A 24,032-nucleotide genomic window follows, 5' to 3' on the forward strand; every position below is an offset into this window, starting at 1 on the left:
ACAATATCGCTTGCATGTTGTACGTGGGATTTGAGAGTGCATCAGAGTCATTGATAAAGTCATGGAAGTCAGAAAGCAGAAAAAAAAAATTCATGAAAGTAATTAGTTTGATTTTTTTTTTCTACCCAAAAGTGACTGCTATGCCATTTTGGGATATTCTGTCTAGTCATTTTTTCTATGCATTTTTTAAAATTATACTTTAAGTTCTGGGATACATGTGCAGAATGTGCAGGTTTGTTACATAGGTATGCACGTGCCATGGTGATTTGCTGCACCCATCAACCAATCATCTACATTAGGTATTTATCCTAACGCTATCCCTCCCCTGGCTCCCCACACCCTGACAGGCCCCGGTGTGTGATGTTTCCTTCCCTGTGTCCATGTGTTCTTATTGTTCAACTCCCACTTATGAGTGAGAACATACAGTGTTTTGTTTTCTGTTCCTGTGTTAGTTCGCTGAGAATGATGGTTTCCAGCTTCAGCCATGTACATAGTTTGATTTTTAATGTGAAATTTGAGCTGTCTTTGAAATATCCAGATGATAATGTTCATAAAGCAACTGACAATGTGGATTAACAGCTTAAGCAGACCAATGAGGCAAGGCATATGATTTTACGGCCAGCCACATTAAACAAATGGCTGAAGATACAGGGGTGACCATGAAAGACAATGGAGGGAAGGAGAGAGAAAAGGAGATGGCAAGGGGATAAAGAGAAGAAGAAACAGGAGGAGAAAATGAAGGAGGAGAACTAATGGAGAAGGGTGAGAAAGAGGAAGAGGGATAGGAAAAGGTATTATGGGGAAGAAAAAAGAACTCTGAGGAACAAAATCACCTTAAGGAGTATGCAACAAAATAAGAGAAAGTCATTCAAACATAAAACAGATCAAGTCAAGGAGAACAACTAGGATATTCTCTTTCTCAGAAATGCATGAGAATAACTTACTTGCAAATTAAGTCATTTATTCTACAAAAGATTTTTCTTTATTTGAAATTTAAATTCCAACTAATTTCCATCAGGAATGTTATAAAGACACACACACACACACACACACACACACACACACACAAGTATCTCACTGGATTGCTAAATTAAAATATCAGGACCACATTTGGGAGGTAAGGCATTCTGTACTATACCTGACAATGGTCACCCAATTTAGCCTTGAAAACCATAATCAATACTTGGCCTTTATTTGTGTCTAAAGTGAAGATGTTATTGAAGACACTATATGTCTGTATACTTCCTCTGGTGTTCATATCTTTATTTATTTGCAATTTTCTTGAGCAATTTAATTTTATAAAACTTGAGAACAGGGTTCTTGATCATATTTCTTTTTTTTATTTTTTCTCGCAGTTCCTTTAATGTTAAATTTGGGGGCTTTAAATAATGAATATACATGTCTGTATTTACCAAATTCTGGCTTCCAATTTATCTCTACCTGTGTTTATTTGTCTCACCTTGTTCACCTGCTTCAAAGCTATGTGACTTTACTACATAGCATGCATCCTTATAGGCTGTCTTAAATGCAACTTGAAACAAACTTGGATATGTATTACACATTTTAAAAAATGGCTTTTGTAATCTTATACTTTGAACTTTAGATTCTGCCTACTACTTTTATCATACAAGGAAGAGCTCTAAAATCCTTCCTTTTATTATAGAATGTCTGGGTTGAGGAGGGGTTTCTTATCATCATGGCAGGGGTTTAGGGATAGATAAGCAGATTCCAAAGAGGGAGAAACAAGAATAAAATCATGTTTGAAATACAGATTGCTCTGTAATATGTGATGGAGTCTTCAATGACTCAGAAAAATTGAGAGTGGGTCAATGGTACTAGCAGTCACTCCTAAAAAATGTTGTTAAGATGGACACAAATACAGAGGCCCTTGGTAATGGCGATTGCCTAATCCACCCTAGACATGAACCACTAGAGCAACCTAATATCTGGCTGACTACAGACCTAGACGACTTTCTGTTTCTCTGTGTGCTGCATCTGCATGTGAATATACACAAACAAGTAATTAAACATCAAGCAAATATCAACAGGATTAGCTTGGCATGTTAGAACAAATCTTGATAAATCTGCCTCAGTAACAATACTCAAACTACAAGTCTATGAGAGGAATACGAATTCAGCTTATTGAAGTATTGTCATGTAAGGAAAGATATTTTAATAAAATTGCTCTTCCATCAGTTCCTGTTACTAAGGGACTAAAGCTACTGAGCTGTGGAACTTAGGCCAAAAAGGGGGATTTGGAAATGCAAATTAGAGATAAGGTGGTAATAAATGTCTTTCATTCAGCAATACACCATCCTTGATGCCAGGAGCTATTCTAAAGATGACTTTTAATAGATCTGTGAAATTGGAAGCATACATACCCAAAATGGACATTTCTGGCACAGTAGCATGATAAGGTCCATTAAGAAACTCTGGTGCGTTGTCATTGATGTCTTGAACTTTAATAATAAATTCAGAAGGAGGCTCCAGAGGTTTGCTTGTCTCCCAGTCCACTGCTTGAGCTGTTAGGGTATACTCAGCCTTTTCCTCCCGGTCAAGTCTTTTTATAGCATGGATATCTCCAGTTACATCATTTATTTGAAATATGGTCCCAGCTCCATCACCTGATAGGATATACTTGATTTTTTTGCTCCCAGGATCCAGGTCTGTGTGTAGCTGAAATGAAAAATGGCATTAGTTAGTGATGGAGCAATCTGAAAAGTTATTTTTTTAACTACCTCCTTTTTGAATATTAAGTTGGTTCTTTTTACATAACATCATCAATTTCTGCTAATAGTAGCTGTACAAAGTGTATGCAGCTGTGCGGATATCAATTAAGAATAAAATATAATGAAATTCATCTAAATAAGTTAGAACAGTCCTTAAAAAGTACTCTGGCCTGTTTAGTATAAAACAACATGCTTTTAGAATAATAAAAAGGAGAAGGAGAAAAATACAAAAATATATGTGTTATTTTCCATTTATTACATTTGCTTGAATTATTATGATTAGTCACCTTTTATGGGTCACTATCTGTATGCCCAGGACTAGGTGAATCACTTCTCATATAATCATATCCTTTTTATTTAAAAAACTGGGTTAAGAATATTTCATATGAAACATGAGAAAACTGATGCTGAACAAGGCACATATTTACCTCTCCAAGGTTTATATTTGACAGACTCAAGTATGGTAGATCCAGAATTCAACTCAGATCTGCCTGTGATGTTTATACAAACAAAAGTAATTCTAATATATTGACTGATATTAAGATATTATGTTTTTGAAAGTCTTTTTTCCTTTAGTTCTGACAATTCGTCTAGTCCAGGAAAATCATTCCCATTTTATAGAGAAGAACACTGAGGCCAGAATTTAGGAGTACATTTTCCAGAAATGGAACCCCTTCAGAAAATGACAACTTTTCACCATGAACCCAAATCCATTTTTGGTCATAGCAATGAATATTTACTGAATTTGTGTGTCAGGCAAATAGTCTGCCTAAAACATTTTGGTAGGTACCAGGGAAAACAGAATCCCTGGTTTTAAGGTTCTGACAATTTTCTCTCAAGCTGGAGACAGGAGTATTCTAATATTATACATGGTGTCTCTCCTGTTTTAAAAAACTAAAATAAAATAAAACAATAATATATGTATTTGGGGGTTTGAATTTTTAAAAGAAAAGCCTATTGCGATGTACTACTTCAATGTACATATTTTCAGTTTAACTCAGTTACTTAACTGCCAATATAGTTCCAGTTGAGATTTCAAATATTTGTTCCAAAAAAAAAAAAAAAAACCGTCTTGTGGAAAGAAACTCCTAGAAATTCAAAAGACGCTGTGTTCTCTTGGGATCCCTTTTATTCAGAACAGCCTCTTTCACGTTCTTCAACAATTTAAATTGTACTAAGCCCTTCAATAAGTGAAAAGAAAGGCTTATAAAAAGACATAAAATAGCAACAAAGATTCCAAATGCATCTAGATCTCCTACTTTACTTTTGAATATTTTTTAAAGTTAAAGCATAAGATTACATCAAATATTTATTGATTCTCAAAATGTATCCCTTTCATTTATTGTATAAAATGTATTAACATGAACAAATATTGAAATGCCACTTTATCTTAATGAATGTGGGATTATAATTCATTAATGTGATATTAATCCTAATTTATGATCATTTTAATTTATGCGCATGTTAACATTTCCATTAGCATTTTTATTAAAAAATTTGAATAATATATAATTCATGGAAGTTTCCATTCACATACAAGGAGTTCTTGAGACACAGAAGGGATCAGTATGTATCATTTTTGTCCACAAAACTTTGTTAATTAACAAATAAACTATTGCATTTGGTGTCATTATTAATGTTAAAACTTATTTGTGCCATATTTTCTTCTAATTATCAATAGCCTCTGATTATTAAATGATATTACAATTTTATGTTTCAATGCTCCCTTCTGTTAAAATTAACTAAGAGAAGTAACTAATGATAAAAAAAGAAGCATAGGTTTTTGTTTGTTTGTTTTGTTTTGTTTTGTTTTTTGAGACGGAGTCTCGCTCTGTCGCCCAGGCTGGAGTGCAGTGACGCGATCTGGGCTCACTGCAAGCTCTGCGTTCCGGGTTCACGCCATTCTCCTGCCTCAGCCGCCCGAGTAGCTGGGATTACAGGCGCCCGCCATGGCGCCCGGCTAATTTTTTGTATTTTTAGTAGAGACAGGGTTTCACTGTGGTCTTGATCTCCTGACCTTGTGATCCACCCACCTCGGCCTCCCAAAGTGCTGGGATTACAGGCGTGAGCCACCTCGCCCGGCGAAGCATAGGTTTTTGAAAGAACAAAACACAAAGCTAAGATTCTGGTTTCTCTAACTACATGAACTGAAGAAATTCACTCATTTATTTGTGTTTCAGTTACTTTGCCTAGAAGACGGGGATAAAGCATCTATCTGCAGAACTGATTTTAGAAACTGAGACCATCCAGCTATCTGAAAATTATTAAAACAGAGAAGAGGCACTATTAAGTGACCATTTTTACTTCATATCACATTCAGTCATATGCAACTATCTGAAAACATTGTGATAATCCCAGTTCCAATGTAAGTGAAAGCAAATTCTCAAGACTCCATTCAAAAACAGCTTTTAAACATACAGCACTTTTTTTTTAAAAAAAAATGAGGTATTTACGTCCTCTTTCTTTCAGAAATTTCACTTTTAGCTTATCCAAGTAAAATCCAGATCCTGGGGCCAATGATAATCTCAGAACACAATATATGTATGTTCATTTATTTCATCCTATTATTTGTATCACACACACTGACACACACAGACATGTACATACTCTTGCACATGACTTGTTCAGGTAACCAACTTGATAATATAAGAAAAGACTGTAGGTGTGCAAAACCAGCAATTTACAGAGAGCAAAGTCACCTGAGGCTGCAGGTCTGGCCCTCCAAGTACAGAATACATGGTTACAAGCTGTGGCTTTTTCTGTCAGTCTTCACATAAGTGTGTCATATCATATTCACTTAAATGCAACAACACTGCCTGGTCAACGTACGCCCCCTAAGAACCTCCTCTCTGAGATTATGGCACCAAAGATATCCCAAATGCACTGAATGTTCACATATGCGCATCATGTAGAGCAGGGATCCCCAATTTCTAGGCCATGAACTAATTCTGGTCCAGGCCTCAGGGCAGGAGGTGAGCAGCAGATGAGCGAACATTACTGCTTAAAAAATACTCTGGACTGTTTGGTATAAACCAAAGTGCTTTTAAAATGATTTTAAAAGAAAGGTCAAGGAGAAAAATACAAAAATATAAGTGTTATTTTCAACTTATTGATACATTTCTTGAAAGTGATTATGATTAGCTACCTTTTATGGGTCACTATCTGTGTGATAAGGACTATGTGAATCACTTCTCATGTAATCATTTCCTTTTTAGAAACAAAATGAGCTAAGAATATTTCATGTGAAACATACAAAACACAGAGCGGATACATGGTTACAAGCTGCTGTTTTTTCTGCTGCTCTTCACGTAAGGGTGTTATACCTTGTTCACGTAAACGCAACAACACTGCCCTGTCAACATATCCACCCAGAACCCTTTGTCAGATCAGCAGTGGCATTAGATTCTCATAGGAGCAGGAACCCTATTGTGAACTGCACGTGCATGGGATCTAGGTTGCATGCTCCTTATGAGAATCTAATGCCTGATGATCGGAGGTGGATTCGTTTCATCTGGAAACCAAATTCCCACCTTTTCCAGTCTGTAGAAAAATTGTCTTCCACAAAACTGGTCCTTGGTGCCAAAAAGGCTGGGGAAGGGTGATCTAGAGAAACGAGTGCCATCTCTTCCAAGGGCTGCTTCTGCTCATCAGAGTGGGATCAGAATCACATGCAATCCTGCCTGGGCAGGTAGGACTCATTCAGCTGGCTGTAGTACAATAAGATCTCATCCATTCATTCGATAAACCCCATGCTCTTCTCTGTCTTAGGGAGACACAGACAAAGTCTCTGCTCTCAGAATACCATAATTTTGTGGGAGACAGAAACAAATAAACAGAAAATTTAGGGGAAATAGAGCCATTAATATATTAATATTTTAGTAAACTACATAGTAATATATTGTTAATATATGTAATTAATATATTTAATTATGGTTATTATTAATGTATTGACTATTCATTACCTGGTAAACATTTCATATTTATAATGTTATATTCACAGCAAACTAGAGACAATTTCTTCATTTTACCAATGAGATTATTGAGATTGAGAGATTTTCACGGAACTTTCCCAGAGAGTTTATAATCTGCAAGTAGCAAACTTAATGGCACAAATTTTGGAGTTCATTTCTGGATTCAAATGTATGCTGTAAGAGCCATGCTAAGAGAGGAACTGGGGACTGTGAGAGCATACAGAAATTTTACTTAACTCAGAAAATGGGGTATAGAGGGACAGAAAGTCCACCCCAAAGAAGTAATGATTAAAACTTCAGGGGCAGGAGAATCGTTGAACCCACGAGGTGGAGGTTGCAGTGAGCCAAGATCGTACCATTCCACTCCAGCCTGGGCGACAGAGCAAGACTCCGTCTTGGAAAAAAAAGAAAAAAGAAAAAAAAAAGCTTCAGATCTCAACATTGGAGAAAATGTGTGCCAAGCACAGGGAATATTGTGGGTAAAAATGCAGAGATGAGAGAGAGCATAGTATGGGAGAGAAACTAATAGATAGAGCAAGGAATTGAGGAAAAGAAAGGTAATAAGAAATAAGAATAAGAGAGCAAGACAGGGGCCACATTACACAGAGTTGTGAAACCAAGATACAGGGTATGGATTTAACTATAAATGTGACAAGAAACCATAAATAAATGGTTTCAAAAAGGAGTTTGACTTCATAATAGTTTTGTTGTAGTATATTGCAGTGATTGGTGTGTGCTTACAAGCAAACAATATGGAAGCAAAGAGAAAGGGGAGGTCAGGAAAAAAACATAGACACCATTCTCAAAGCTGCCTTAATTCTGATTCTCGAGGCCAGCCTAGCATCCAGGATCTGACACGTTTACAACCAGATGAATCCTCAAACCCTCTGGCCACCCACTGCAGCCTGGTTGGAGAAGCAGAGAGTATCAAGTGTGCAATGAATAATCCCAGTCATATACAGTAAGCCTTCAATTTCAGGAATTCTAACAGGACTGCTACATAATGGAGCTGAATTGTGTGTATCAGCACCATTATACCCTCATCATCTTCCATATATTTGCATAACACCATCCGATTAAAAGACAAGATTTTACTATAAAAGTTTCATGGGAAGAATCACCTGCATTTCATTCTCCTTTGTATTTCCTCTGCCTAGTAAGGTGTCTGGCATATTGTTGGAAGCTCAGTAAATATTTGTGGAGTAAAGTAAAAATAAAGGAATGGAAAGAAAGGAGATTTTTCCATTTATTTTCAAAACAATGATTGTAAAAAGAAGACAAAGGAATTTAGAAAAATTATTCCCAGGGCCCTAAAATCTTATCTGCTATAAATGCAAAGCCCTCGCATTTCCTCACATATGTATTCAAATTTAGCATCCAACATAGGAATTAAGACATTTTAAAGGAGCTGATGGAAGAAAAGATGGGTAGGTGATAGATGGGTAATGGATGAATAATGGATGATAGATGCCAATTATCTTGTACACAGTCATCACTGCTTTCAAAATCAGAGTAAGAACCCTGGTCTTCAGTATCATTCATATCCTTCTCAAGGTTGCACACACTGATTGTGAAAAAATAATGCAAATTACTTTTTCATCCTCTTACACAGGATTCTTCAGGAGCCTAAAGTAATCCTAGGACAACAGCACCAACAGTAGAAAAATACTCCTTTGTGAGTAGCTATCTTAATACCAAATCTACTCAGTTACCAGAGAAGATCAGACTGGGCCACTCTGCCTACCTCTTCCTCTAGAATAAGATGAGGATTGGGATTGAGTAAATTACACAGGAAATTGCTTCCACATTTGAAAATCAGGTAGCTCTGACATCAAAACTTCTTTTGAAGTTTCACTCTATCAAGAAGGACATCATGGGAAAGTTTCTCCAAGTACCTAAGGGCCAGGCATGGTGGTTCATGCTTGTAATCCCAACACTTAGAGAGGCTGAGGTGGGCAGATTGCTTGAGCCCAGGAATTCGAGGCCAGCCTGAGCAACAAAGTGAGACCCTGTATCTAAAAAAAATAGAAAAAATTAGCCGGGCATGGTGGTGCATGCCTGCAGTCCCAGCTACCCAGGAGGCCAAGGTGGGAAGATCACGTGAGCCTGGGTGTCAAGGCTGCAGTGAGCCATGATTGCACCACTGCACTCCAACCTAGCTGACAGAGTGAGACCCTGTTGCAAAAAAAAAAAAAAAAAAAAAAAAGTTAAGTAAAGAAATATATAACTTACTGGGGAGAAAACCTACACCTTTTAGAACCCAAAGAGTTAACAGGGGCCAGGCACGGTGGCTCACGCCTGTAATCCCAGCACTTTGGGAGGCCCAGGTGGGCGGATCACGAGGTCAGGAGATCGAGACCATCCTGGCTAACACGGTGAAACCCTGTCTCTACTAAAATACAAAAAATTAGCTGGTCACGGTGGCTGGCACCTGTAGTCCCAGCTATTCAGGAGGTTGAGGCAGGAGAATGGTGTGAACCCTGGAGGTGGAGCTTGCAGTGAGCCAATATTGCGCCACTGCACTCCAGCCTGGGCGACAGAGTGAGAGTCAGTCTCAAAAAAAAAAAAAAAAAAAAAAAGAGTTAACAGCGATCACTGCAACATGAATCTCTGTCATATATTGATCCCAATTTTTCATTAATCTGCTCACCCTTAGAGAGGAGAGCAAGCTTAGCACTCCTGAATCAAATTACATCTTAGCATTATTTTCTCCAAATCATGCCTGTCAGGCAGAAAGAGAGAAACTGGGCAGCTGGCTATCAAGCTGTCAGTGAATTAATTACTATCCTTAACTCAGAGCCATTCAATATCAAAGATGGGACCAGGGACTTTGACATGATATTAGTTTTGGGCCCAAGTCTCCAAAATGATAAGCATATAGGACTTCAATCTAGAGCAGACAAGTGTTTAGGCTACCAGGACAGCGAAAGGGCAGGAAGGAGAAAGAAAAGGAGGAGCTGAAGACTTCTCTGCATTTTTCTGAACTGCTACCAAAAAGATCAGGAGTAAGCCTTGAAATTGACTCATGTTAACTTCCATTCAGCCTTCTTGCATACTACAGAATATCTCACAATGAATGTTACCAAATGTGAAATGGACCATTCAAGAAACATTGTTTTCAGGGAGAACTGAAGACCCACTTGTGATTGATGCTTTGGAGCTGAATAAAGCATCATGTGATGGTGGTAGATGGAGTGGGAGGAGGGAGGCTTCAGGCTGCACCACATAATTGGGAAAATGCCTTTATATGCTGAAATGTCTTACTGCTACAGTCAATCTAAATAAGGCAAATATAGTTATCTTTCATTCGGTCCTTCCATTCTTAACAAGTTGCAGAAACAAATTACATCATAAAATTAAAGCTAGGCAATAAGCATACGAATACCCCAAAATTTTAGTTAAAATTAAGTTTGGAATATGCAGTGACCCTCATGATCACATAGTCTAAGGAAACAATATTTCTGTGAAATAAAAACACTTCTCAAGGTAATTCTCATATTATACCAAAGTACCCTTAAATTTGTCTTACAAAGTGAAAGGCTAAAGGAGAAATAATCCTTGATCAAATGAAAAGAACATAGTATCCAACACTGGAAATAACCTCTGCTCTACAAAAAAAAAAAAAGAAAGAAAAATATTTAACATTTTATGGCAGGCAAATGTGTAGCATTTGATATCTCAGACATGCTTTCCTTCCATTCTGTGTCAGCTGCTGGTGTGAGCGTTGAACAGCTTGACCTGGCCATGGGGACTGGTGCCCAGAGAAATAGAAAATTGAAAACATGCCCAAATGAACTGCTGTTTTTGGCTGTGGACACCTGGAAAAAAGTCAAAGAATGGAATGCACTGCTTGTGCTACTCTTTTAAATGGTAAGTTCCACAAGGGCAGCCCTCTATGTATATTATTCATCACTATACCAAACAACCAGCATGATACTTGGCACATATTAGGTGTTCATTAAAGACTAACTTTTTATCTCCATAAGACATATCTCAATACCCTACACCTTGTCGGTGATTTTACGCAGATGAATGGCTTAGGTGACATAACTGGATGTAATCCATTGAGTCAGATTCCAGAACTTATATACTTTGGCATAATTTTATAAAGACCCTCAGGAAAGCGTGAATAGTAAGTCTGAAGACCTCCTGATTCTCTAGAGGAGGAGTAGACAGAATAGAGAAGCCTCTCTACTTTGCTCCTAAATGGCAATAGAAATGTAACATATACATTTAGAAGCCATGTGTACGAAACCACATGGTCTAGGCAACTTCTGTAAACCAATCTGTCCTGTAAAATTTTGAAATAGAATAAACCTAGAAATAGAAAGGCAGTATACCCAAAAACTCAGCTAATAGAAGTGCAAAGAGAGAATATTTGACAAGGAGAGGCTGGCAAGCTTTTTCCCAGGAGAATTCCCAAGAAAGTGTTCATGGCCTTGGCAAATTTTCTACTATCTTCGGTCTGGACCGCAGTTTTACGGGTTTGGAAACAACATGTGTCAGCCCTATAGCAAATCCGTTGCTTGTAGCTAGACTCCAATAAAGTTCACAAATCTCATTTTTTTATAAAAAATATAATTTCTAAGATTCTTAAATACTTATTACGATGAGCAAATTATTTTTATATAAGAACCCACACACAAATGAAACCTTTTTGATAGAATTCAGAGAAAGGAGAATTAGATGGATTAATTCTGTAATTATGCCAGAAAATAAAATCACTTAAATATGCCCATTTAATTTTTTTATAAGGTCTTAAAAATACACCAAGAACGCTCAAATTCTATATTCTTAGAATTTCTCTTTTTCTTTGCATTCTGTGTTGGAAACTCCAATATTTAACCAAGCAGCCACAAAAAAAAAAAAAAAAAGGCAACAGAAATCGCTTCTTTGGATACATATTTTCTTATGTATGCTGATAATAGTCTGATTAAAATATTAAATCTTATGGGCTTGGAAATCAATATGTTTCTCTAAGACAAGCAAAGATTTAAAAGTGTTCAGATTGTGGGATCTAGAATAAGAGTCTGATAAGAAATAGAGGTAGATTGGAACAAAGATACTGAGAAATTTACTTAACCTCTCCAAGACTAGTTTCCTTATTTGCAAGATAGTTTAATAAAGTACTTGTCCTTTAGAGTTCTTGTCATTATTAATATTAGATAATAGATAATGCTGTTAAGGGCGCGATATGTCCCAGAAACTATGATATTCAAATAAAAAGGCATATAGGGTGGACTCTTATGGGGATTAAATTTAGGAAATATAATGATGAGTCTGCCCAATCTGGAATTACTTTCCAAGAAAAGTATGCCTATCAACGTATTCTCGGTTAGTATTCAATATACAACATTGATTTGTAGTAAAAATAAGAATGTAACTTCTTGAATTAAATTATCTGGACACAATCTGAGCTTAACGTCTTACATTGGGCAAATTACTTAATAAATACATGTTTGGTACTTATTCACCCATTCAATAAGCAATGATATAAAATATATCTGGAAGGTTTTATTTCTTGTTTACTTAATAATTATAAGCCTAGACATGGGAAGAGGGTGGTCGATGTGCACTGGGTCAGTGAATAAATACTTGAGTGGGCAAGAGTGTGAGTGAATAGTAATAGTGGGTCAATTACTGAAAAGAGATTTAGGTGAATAACTCCAAGAGTGGAAGGATGGATGGGTGGATGGATGAATGGATGGATGGATGGATGGATGGATGAATGGATGGATAGATAGATGGATCAATAATTGATTGATAAGAGAACTAAGGGGAAGAATATGGGTAGATGAGTGATTTTATTGGAGAATGCATGGATGAAGGGCATAGTAATAAAGCGATTACTAACTAAATGAGATTCTCAGCCATCCTTCCATTTATGTTTCAATGCACATTAAATGTTTTAAATAAATGGATGAATTAACTAATAGATGCACTGGTGAGTGGGTAGGCTTCAAGAACCACAGTGTCTATCGCAAAAGATAGATCTGGGGAAAAAACTAACAAGTTATTCTTTGCCAGGGTGTTACTCCTTATTTTGCACTAAAGCAGGCATAGGTGTTGGAAGTTAAACTTTAATTCTAAGAGATTCTTCTATAAAGAGCTTTGGTACATATTTGATTTTCATCAACACAATATCTCTTTATGAATTCCCTAAACCCGCCCCCCACCTCTCTCTCTTTTTCTTTCTTGATAGGTAGATGAATAGAGATATAGATATGTGTATAGATATGGATACCGATATCCATCCATTCTATAAAGAAAGGAGAAGTGTTCGACAAATAAACACCCAGTGAAGTAATAAATGATGAAAGTAAGAATAAGACTGAAAAATACACCCAGGTTTATCAGCCAAACAAAAGAAGTGGATCTTACAGAGATATGGATAATTAACACAGATAAAAGATATTCAGAAAATTTTCCAAAGGGCAAGTCACAGAGGAACATTAGATTGTACTGTCAAAAAGTGTGAAATCCTGACAGAATGTTATATCAGTGCTCTTTATGTTTCAAAGAGCTTGATTAACAAGAGTACTAATAGGAGCTGAAAATATGAGATAGATTTCTCATATAGTAATCGCAATCACTTGCAAAACAGGATGCATCTTGTTACTCAAATAAGTGACAATAGCACAGCGGGAAGGAACACAGTAGATAACCAAATAACAGTCATCTACTATGAAATTCCATATTTATAAAAGGAGTATGGGGCAATCAAAATGCTGTGAACTTGGAAGAACATTGCAATTGAGGTTTAAAAAAAAAAAAAAGACATACATAAAACTGGAGTTTCATTTGGGCCATAAAATAGGAGGGTGACAATGGCACATCATGTTTTTTTCTGTGTCAAAATGCTTGATTTTAACTTGCTTACTCCTACTTCTTGAGCAATAAACTGTCTCATTTAAAGCTTTGGAAGAATGCAGAAGCTTGTGACAAAAATCCCTGCCTCAAAGAAATCATCACATTTTCGAGTTTCTGTCATGATTACTCAATGAATGGATGAATGGGTTGATGGATGACTAGGTGAAGGGCTAATCAGATAGATAAGATAATTGGGATGAAGAGAATGGATAGACAAATGATTTTACTGAGGAATGTATGGGTGGATGAAAGAGAGAATGGCAGCATGACTAACTAAAGAAATTCTCAAACATCCTTCCTTTTGGATAAGTGAAAATCAAAAGACCTGGGTTGAATTACAATGACAAGATATGATCTTGGGCAGGTCACCTACATTTTTAAATATTAATTTCCTTTTATTCAAATGTCATTAATAAGGCCATCAGCACCACAGTCAAAAATCTTCTCAGATTATCCTACAGATAATATATACATGAAAGCTTTTTTATACAACTACTCTCTCAAATATCATTACCCCATATAGCTTGACTTCCATATCTGTGGGTCCTGCATTCATGTATTCAAACAATCACAAACAGAAAATATTTTTAAAAAGAAAACAATTTTTAAAACACAGCAATAAAAACTAATATTCAATTTTTTAAAAATACAGTGTAACAACTACTTACATAGCATTTATATACTATTGGGTATGATAAGTACAAGTTGAATATCCCTTATGCTAAATGTTTGGGAATAGAAGTGTTTCAGATTTTGGATTTTTAGAAAACTTCAACAATTTGCATAGACATAATGAGATATCTTGGGGATGAGACTTAACTCTAAACACAAAATTCATTTATGTTTCATATACACATTATACATACAGCCTGAAGGTATTTTATAAAATAGTTTTAATAATTTTGTGCACCAGTCACATGAGGTCAGGTGTCAGATTTTCTACTGGTGGAATCATCTTGGTAATCAAAAAGTTTTAAATTTTGAGAGATTACAGATTTCAGATTTTCAATTAGGGATGCTCAATTTGTCATCTAGATTATTTAAAATATACAGGAGGATGTACATAGGTTATATGCAAATCCTATGCCAGTGTTTATAAGTAACTTGAGCATTTGTGGATTTTGGAATCCTTGGAGACTCCTGGAACCAACCTCTCATGGATACTGAAAAATACCTATTATGCAGATTTGGAAATGGTGCCTAGTATGCCATCGGGTCATTCTAATTAAATGCTAATAATATAGCCTGCACCACTGAAAAGTGTGTGGTGTGTTTGTGTGTGTGTGCATGTGTACGTTTCTCCCTTCTCCATTCCACAAACAAAACTTGAAATTTGGCTGAAAACTAAAAACGAAACAAAACTTCAAAGGAAACCTGACAACCAAAGACGCCCTCTCACTATTTCACACTAAATAGATCTTTCACACATAAATAAAACTGTTGGAAATATGTATAACTCCTACATTAATAATAATATTAATATTTTATGAAAATAGAGTATTTTGTTCCATTTCTAATCAAAAACAAAAATAATCATTTCAAGCCCACTGTTATAAGCTAAATTATTTTCCATCGAAATCCATATGTTGAAGCCCTAACTCCCAATAACTCATAACGTAACAGGATTTGGAGACAAGACCTTTAAACAAAAATGATTATGTTAAAATAAGGCTGTTAGGTTCCTCATCCAATCTGACTGGTGTCTTTATAAGAAGAGGTAATTTGGACCCATATAGAGAGAGCAGGGATGTGAGTGCACAGAGGAAAGACCGTGTCAGGACACAGAGAGAAGGCACCCATCACAAACCAAGGAGAGAAGTCTCGGAAAATAACAAACCTGCTGAAACTTTGATCTTGGACTTCTAGCCTCCAGCACCACGAGAAAATAAATTTCTGTTGCTTAAGTCACTCAGTCTGTGGCATTTTGGTAATGCAGCCCAAGCAAGCTCATACATCTTCCTAAAGCATACTAATTATCAATGAATACCTTATAGATGCAAAATGATGGCTGCAGTTTGCAGTGATACTATGCATAGATATGATTCTAGGTGTGGTAGGTGGGATAGTATCCATTCCCTAATTCCCAGACTTGTAAATATGTGCTTTACCTGTCAAGAGAGATTTTGCAGATGTGACTAAATTAAGCACCTTGAGGTAGGGAGATTTTTTTTTTCTGGATTATCCAAGTAAACCCAATCTAATCACATGAATCCTTAAAAGAAGTTTTTCTCTTGTATTCAGAAGAAGATCTGACTGCACAATAGTCAGTGAGATGTGACCTTCCTGACTTTGACAATGCAAGAATGATGCCACCAACATGGCACATGTATACATATGTAACAAACCTGCACGTTGTGCACATGTACCCTGGAACTTAAAGTATAATAATAATTTTAAAAAGAGTTAAAAAAAAAAAAAGAATGATGCCACTAGCCAAGAAATGTATGGGGTCTTCTAGAAGGCTGACAAAGCAAGGATCCAGATTTTCCCCAGAGGCACTAGAAAGAAACGCAACCCAGTCAGACACTTTTATCTTGGTCCCATGAGACCTGTGTTGGACTTCTAACTAACAGAATTATAAGATAATGCATTTGTTTTATTTTAAGCCACTAAATTTGTAATAATTAGTCACAGCAACAACAGAGAGCCAATACACTATTTTCAATTAATGTAAGTAATAGAACTGTTGATGTGTTGACATGTTTACATATGAAGTAGCTAGTGACTTTGGGTAAACCTTGTATCCTTTCTAATTGTACCTTCCTTCCTTTGTAAAATAAGAGAAGGGGTACTAAATTACTTTTTCGATGTTTTCTAGCTCAAATAGCCTGTGAATATTTGGACACATCCTTCCTGTTTGCATGGCTACAGTCGGAAAATATACTGCTACCACAGCTACCCAGACATAGAAGAAAATCCATTCATGTGACTCTTCAGCCATTTCTTCAAGAATACTAATTGAGAGTATCCCTATCCTAGATATATTATATTCATTGTCTATTATTTCATTTAATTATCACAACCCTATGAGGCACATACAAAATTCTCATTTTACATATTCCAGAAACTGAAGATTTGAGATTTGTTTGTTCAATATCACATGTAGCAAGTGATAGAAAAAATGATTCAAACCCAAGACTATTAGCTTCTCAAGCCCATGCCTGTTTCATTGTTTCAACGTTGTGCACCAGAACCAAGTACGGGACAGAAAAAGATAAAAGTCAGCACCTGAAACCAAGGACTCCACTGTTCACAAAACTAGGTGTTTAGTGTTTTGTTTTTAAAGATACATTTTACATATTCCCTGTTTGCTCAATAGTCTTGTGAAGTTAAATCTAAGGTGAGAGTTTTCATCACTGTGGCAGGGAGTAACCTCTGAAAACCAGTAATACCCAATTAACACCACAGGGTCTGACGTCACCATACTCCCCTGTGGAGAAGAGGCTAAGGATTGAAGTGAGTGGAACAGAACTTTCCCTTTCAAGAAGAATAAGCTTTTGGGAAATCTAGCAAACCCAGAAGATGGAGGTAGAAAGGTAGGGGGTGGGGCATTTGCAGAAAACAATGACAAGATGAAGAATTACTAGCTGTACTTGGCAAATCAGACCCTATCAATGGGAAATACTGATTTCAATGATCATATATTAATACCACCCGTTAACAAATATACAGATAAAACCTTTCTTTGCACATTCAACAGTATCAGTAATATAATGGCACTGATTCAGTACATAACAGATGCTCACTATATAATTCTGAATATAGGAAAAAGCTCGATTCTCTCATTCCTTCCTCCAAGTATTTCTATATATTTGAGATAGACAAAAATAGATGCATATGTGCATTCACGACTTCTTTATCCACTCTGATTATTAAAAATATTGTGTCGGCCAGGCATCGTGGCTCACGCCTGTAATCCCAGCACTTTGGGAGGCTGAGGTGGGCAGATCACCTGAGGTTAGGAGTTTGAGACCATTTTGGCCAACATGGTGAAACCCCTGTCTCTACCAAAAATACAAAAATTAGCTGGGTGTGGTGGCGCATGCCTGAAGTCCCAGCTACTTGGGAGGCTGAGGCAGGAGAACTGCTTGAACCCAGGAGGCAGAGGTTGCAGTGAACCGAGATCATGCACCTGCACTCCAGCCTGGTCAACAGAGCGAGATTCCATCTCAAAAAATAAGTAAATAAATAAATAATAATAATAATAATAGTAAAAACGTTGTGTCTGGCCTGGTGAACTCAGGTCACTATTAAATTGTATGGTCTCTTTAAACTTCTTTGTATTGATTAGATATGCTAGTTTTATTTGCAATGAAAAGTTGTAAGCACTACTAACACAGATACTAATAGATATGGAAAGGAGAGGGAATAAAAGTGGCAAAAATCTCACCTAGGCAGGAGTTAGGAGAGAATATTTGCTTTCTGCCATATTAGTTATTTACTTTCAATATTGGTGCATTTGAGGAGAGAAAAAATATTGGGGGACACGTTATTAATGTAAAAGACTGTCAGAAACACCAGAGGGAGACTCGGATTCCAAAAGTTTCTTTAAATGATAAATACGTAGACTTCACTTTGTCATATTATGAAGTGCTGACATGAAAGAAATAAATTGATTTTTAATTATTTTTGCATGTGAGAACTGAGGGTACTTTGAAAGTGACCTTGTGCTAGGATAAAGTCTTGTTGCAATTCAGCATTGCAGAAATTATTTACCTATTAGTGTGTGTGTGTGTGTGTGTGTGTGTGTGTGTGTGTGTGTGTGTGTGTGTATGATGTCTGTCCTTGCAAGTTGGGAGTAGGAGGAGAGAACTGGGGAGAGAGGCTGGAAGGATGGAATGCCGCTGTGTTCCTGCTGGCTGAGTTTTAGTCATCTATAGGTAAGGTTTTTTAAAATACCTGGTCATTTTCTTCAGGGTGCAGGACAATTTTCTGGATGGCCTTGAACCAATTCAGTTCTCCCTGCTTTCTCTCCTGTACTGTTCAAGAATAACTGTAGAATGTGATGGGAATGCAATATCCTGAGATATGGAAAGACTGGTCAGACAGCCTGGGCTCTATTCCTGTCCCTCCTACAAACAAGATGCCCTTCAACACTTGAGCCTAGTGTGTCCTGTTCCCCAAGTTATAAATCCTAAGGCAGACTGTTTTCTGGGGTCCCTTGGTAGCAGTACAAGTGGGGCATGCACAGACGAGACTTCATCCACCCTGTGCAGCATTACTGAGCCTTGGAGATAGGCTCATCATGAATCCTAGGCTTCTGTTGTCCCTTGCTGCCTGTCTGTAAATAACAAATCCACATGTTGTAGCTTGTTATGTATGTGAACATTCTATCTCACCAGACTCAGGCAAGGAGTAAAAGTACAGCCCAAGATGCGGTGAACTGAAGTGGTACCTAGTACATAGTGATTCCTTCATTGCACAGGGTACTGAACAATTCTGGCAAGAAGTAAAGCTGTAAAGTTGGTGAGAAGATCTTCCCTACATCTACAGGAACTGCCTCTGTGAGGACTTTAGACCTAAGCCCTGGAAGAAACAGGGGTGTCAAGAGTCGCAGAACTCGTAGAATGGTCCATAGACCCCTGGCGATCTCTAAGACTCTTCCCAGGCAACCAGGAGGTCAAAGTCATTTGCATTTTTTTTTTAACCATACTGACATTTGTACTGATGTACATGTAATGATGGGTACAACTGCTGCCACCTTAGTACCAATCAACACAGTGCCAACAACTATACTAAGAGTCATAGAACTCTTCATTACTCACTCTCAGGATTAAAAAAAAAAAATCCAGTTTCACGTAAGAGTGTCTTTCATTATGCAGTAAAAAATATTTTTATTAACTCTCAGCCCTATGTACTTATATTAGTAATAATCTGTAATGAAAGGGGAGTACATACAAACCACTTCTGGTACATACCGAACTATGAGTGTCGACTCAAGAGTGTAGCCTGGAGAGGTGATCCGGGAGGAGCCAAGATGGCCGAATAGGAACAGCTCCAGTCTACAGCTCCCAGCGTGAGCGACGCAGAAGACGGGTGATTTCTGCATTTCCATCTGAGGTACCAGGTTCATCTCACTAGGGAGTGCCAGACAGTGGGCGCAGGTCAGTGGGTGCGCGCACCGTGCGCGAGCCAAAGCAGGGCGAGGCATTGCCTCACTTGGGAACCGCGAGGGGTCAGGGAGTTCCCTTTCCGAGTCAAAGAAAGGGGTGACGGACGGCACCTGGAAAATCGGGTCACTCCCACCCGAATACTGCGCTTTTCCGACGGACTTAAAAAACGGCGCACCACGAGATTATATCCGGCACCTGGCTCGGAGGGTCCTACGCCCACGGAGTCTCGCTGACTGCTAGCACAGCAGTCTGAGATCAAACTGCAAGGCGGCAACGAGGCTGGGGGAGGGGCGCCCGCCATTGCCCAGGCTTGCTTAGGTAAACAAAGCAGCTGGGAAGCTCGAACTGGGTGGAGCCCACCACAGCTCAAGGAGGCCTGCCTACCTCTGTAGGCTCCACCTCTGGGGGCAGGGCACAGACAAACAAAAAGACAGCAGTAACCTCTGCAGACTTAAATGTCCCTGTCTGACAGCTTTGAAGAGAGCAGTGGTTCTCCCAGCACGCAGCTGGAGATCTGAGAACGGGCAGACTGCCTCCTCAAGTGGGTCCCTGACCCCTGACCCCAAAGCACCCTAACTGGGAGGCACCCCCCAGCAGGGGCACACTGACACCTCACACGGCAGGGTATTCCAACAGACCTGCAGCTGAGGGTCCTGTCTGTTAAAAGGAAAACTAACAAACAGAAAGGACATCCACACCAAAAACCCATCTGTACATCACCATCATCAAAGACCAAAAGTAAATAAAACCACAAAGATGGGGAAAAAACAGAAGAGAAAAACTGGAAACTCTAAAAAGCAGAGTGCCTCTCCTCCTCCAAAGGAACGCAGTTCCTCACCAGCAACGGAACAAAGCTGGACGGAGAATGACTTTGACAAGCTGAGAGAAGAAGGCTTCAGACGATCAAATTACTCCAAGCTACGGGAGGACATTCAAACCAAAGGCAAAGAAGTTGGAAACTTTGAAAAAAATTTAGGAGAATGTATAACTAGAATAACCAATACAGAGAAGTGCTTAAAGGAGCTGATGGAGCTGAAAACCAAGGCTCGAGAACTACGTGAAGAATGCAGAAGCCTCAGGAGCCGATGAGATCAACTGGAAGAAAGGGTATCAGCGATAGAAGATGAAATGAATGAAATGAAGCGGGAAGGGAAGTTTAGAGAAAAAAGAATAAAAAGAAATGAGCAAAGCCTCCAAGAAATATGGGACTATGTGAAAAGACCAAATCTACGTCTGATTGGTGTACCTGAAAGTGATGGGGAGAATGGAACCAAGTTGGAAAACACTCTGCAGGATATTATCCAGGAGAACTTCCCCAATCTAGCAAGGCAGGCCAACGAACAAAGAACAAAGAAACAAAAGAACAAAGCTGGAGGCATCACGCTACCTGACTTCAAACTATACTACAAGGCTACAGTAACCAAAACAGCATGGTACTGGTACCAAAACAGAGATATAGATCAATGAAACAGAACAGAGCCCTCAGAAATAACGCCACATATCTACAACTATCTGATCTTTGACAAACCTGAGAAAAACCAGCAATGGGGAAAGGATTCCCTATTTAATAAATGGTGCTGGGAAAACTGGCTAGCCATATGTAGAAAGCTGAAACTGGATCCCTTCCTTACACCTTATACAAAAATCAATTCAAGGTGGATTAAAGACTTAAATGTTAGACCTAAAACCATAAAAACCCTAGAAGAAAACCTAGGCATTACCATTCAGGACATAGGCATGGGCAAGGACTTCATGTCTAAAACACCAAAAGCAATGGCAACAAAAGACAAAATTGACAAATGGGATCTAATTAAACTAAAGAGCTTCTGCACAGCAAAAGAAACTACCATCAGAGTGAACAGGCAACCTACAAAATGGGAGAAAATTTTCACAACCTACTCATCTGACAAAGAGCTAATATCCAGAATCTACAATGAACTCAAACAAATTTACAAGAAAAAAACAAACAACCCCATCAAAAAGTGGGCAAAGGACATGAACAGACACTTCTCAAAAGAAGACATTTATGCAGCCAAAAAACACATGAAAAAATGCTCATCATCACTGGCCATCAGAGAAATGCAAATCAAAACCACAATGAGATACCATCTCACACCAGTTAGAATGGCAATCATTAAAAAGTCAGGAAACAACAGGTGCTGGAGAGGATGTGGAGAAATAGGAACACTTTTACACTGTTGGTGGGACTGTAAACTAGTTCAACCATTGTGGAAGTCAGTGTGGCGATTCCTCAGGGATCTAGAACTAGAAATACCATTTGACCCAACCATCCCATTACTGGGTATATACCCAAAGGACTATAAATCATGCTGCTATAAAGACACATGCACACGTATGTTTATTGCAGCATTATTCACAATAGCAAAGACTTGGAACCAACCCAAATGTCCAACAATGATAGATTGGATTAAGAAAATGTGGCACATATATACCATGGAATACTATGCAGCCATAAAAAATGATGACTTCATGTCCTTTGTAGGGACATGGATGAAATTGGAAATCTCATCATTCTCAGTAAACTATCACAAGAACAAAAAACCAAACACCGCATATTCTCACTCGTAGGTGGGAATTGAACAATGAGATCACATGGACACAGGAAGGGGAACATCACACTCTGGGGACTGTTGTGGGGTGGGGGGAGGGGGGAGGGATAGCATTGGGAGATATACCTAATGCTAGATGACGAGTTGGTGGGTGTACCGCACCAGAATGGCACATGTATACATATGTAACTAACCTGCACAATGTGCACATGTGCCCTAAAACTTAAAGTATAATAATAATAATAATAATAAAAGAAAAAAAAAAAGAGTGTAGCCTGATTGTTTCATTTGTAAGCTGAACTAACCACTTTATTTGTAAAACCTCATGTTCTTGAAAAAAACAACTGAAAGCAAACTATGGCTATTCTGACTTCTGTATTTAGCAGATATTTTATCCAAAATAAATACAACTAGCTTATTCTTTTAAAGATAACCAACCATAGTTACCCACATCAAAATCTGAGCTTTCTAGCAAATACTCAAATTTCAGAAAATCTGTCCCCGAACAGAAACTTCTAAATACTTAAATATTTTTCTGTGAAATTGCTGATGTTACAGAATATGATTTTTTGATACTGTATAATAAAATCTGGAAGTTCTACATAGCTCAGTAAACCAGTATTTTCCAAATACATGATGTTAGAAAATTATTAATCAGCAAAAGAGCCATTACAAGTGCAAAAGAGCAGGGCATGGTAATCTAAGCACTTTGGATTTTGAGGTCATGGGGGCCAGCTGCATGGCTCACGCCTTTAATTCCAGCACTTTGGGAGGCTGAGGCGGGCAGATCACGAGGTCAGGAGTTCAAGACCAGCCTTGCCAACATGGTGAAACCCCATCTCTACTAAAAAATACAAAACTTAGTCGGGCACGGTGGCATGTGCCTGTAATCCCAGCTACTCAGGAGGCTGAGGCAGGAGAATTGCTTGAACCCAGGAGGCGAAGATTGCAGTGAGCAGAGATCGCACCACTGCACTCCAGCCTGGGCGACAGAGCAAGCCTGGGGAAAAAAAAAAAATAGAGGTCACATCAATTCTAAGCCACAAATGAAATATGCAGCCGAAGTTGTCCACAAAATAAAACGAAGTCTCAATTTCTATTGTTGTGTGTGCACACGGCCCCAATAATTTAGGACAGATTTTCCTAATCATAGGACAGAAAGAATCCAGGTCTTTGATAACAAATATTAGCTGTCTGCCGGATCAATACTGTAGTGCACTTTAAGGAAATAAACAGCATGCACTCCTAAATATTTTCCATGCAAATTTTGTGTAAAAAACAATCACCTTCTAAAGATATTTTTATTATATGAGGAATTCGCGCTTACTGTAGAATATGTGGCAAATTAAATAAGCATACAGGGAAAAATAAAACACTCCACCCAGAGGCAACCATCTCTTTATTATTTATATAAAAAGACATATAAAGAGAGAACTATGCTACACCTGAGACAGTATTTTATATACCATTTTACATCCTGCTTTTTTCACTTTATTGTTTTTAGATAATGACATGCCAATTTTTATGTATAATTTGTATATAAATAATGTACATGTGAAAAACTTTTTTATCAAAGTTCTTTTTAGAGATCTGTTGATGAGAGGGACTTGAATTTTCATAACCATTCCCACTACTGTCCTATGTTGAGGCAATTTTCACTTTGTCATGCTTATAACTAATGCTATGTCCAGGTTTTTGATCCAGAAGCTGTCAAATGTAGATTCATTCACATGGAAAAAATCTAAAATCCAGGCAATGATATAAATGTCTTTTTAAAAC

The 24,032-nt window shown here is 37.8% G+C and overlaps 1 protein-coding gene across 5 annotated transcripts in view; it reads right to left on the minus strand.

Moving 5' to 3' along the window:
• The window catches only part of CDH8 (cadherin 8), a 386,533-nt gene that overhangs the window by 246,619 nt on the left and 115,882 nt on the right, over positions 1 to 24,032 (minus strand). For all 5 annotated transcript variants that reach the window (XM_009430926.5, XM_009430927.5, XM_009430925.5 and 2 more), the window contains one exon: positions 2,382 to 2,676. In XM_009430926.5, coding sequence (XP_009429201.2) covers positions 2,382 to 2,676 — 295 coding nt within the window. The remainder of the gene's footprint in view (positions 1 to 2,381; positions 2,677 to 24,032) is intronic.

This window comes from Pan troglodytes, chromosome 18 (genome assembly GCF_028858775.2).
Source record: "Pan troglodytes isolate AG18354 chromosome 18, NHGRI_mPanTro3-v2.0_pri, whole genome shotgun sequence".
Classification (NCBI taxonomy): Eukaryota; Metazoa; Chordata; class Mammalia; order Primates; family Hominidae; genus Pan; species Pan troglodytes.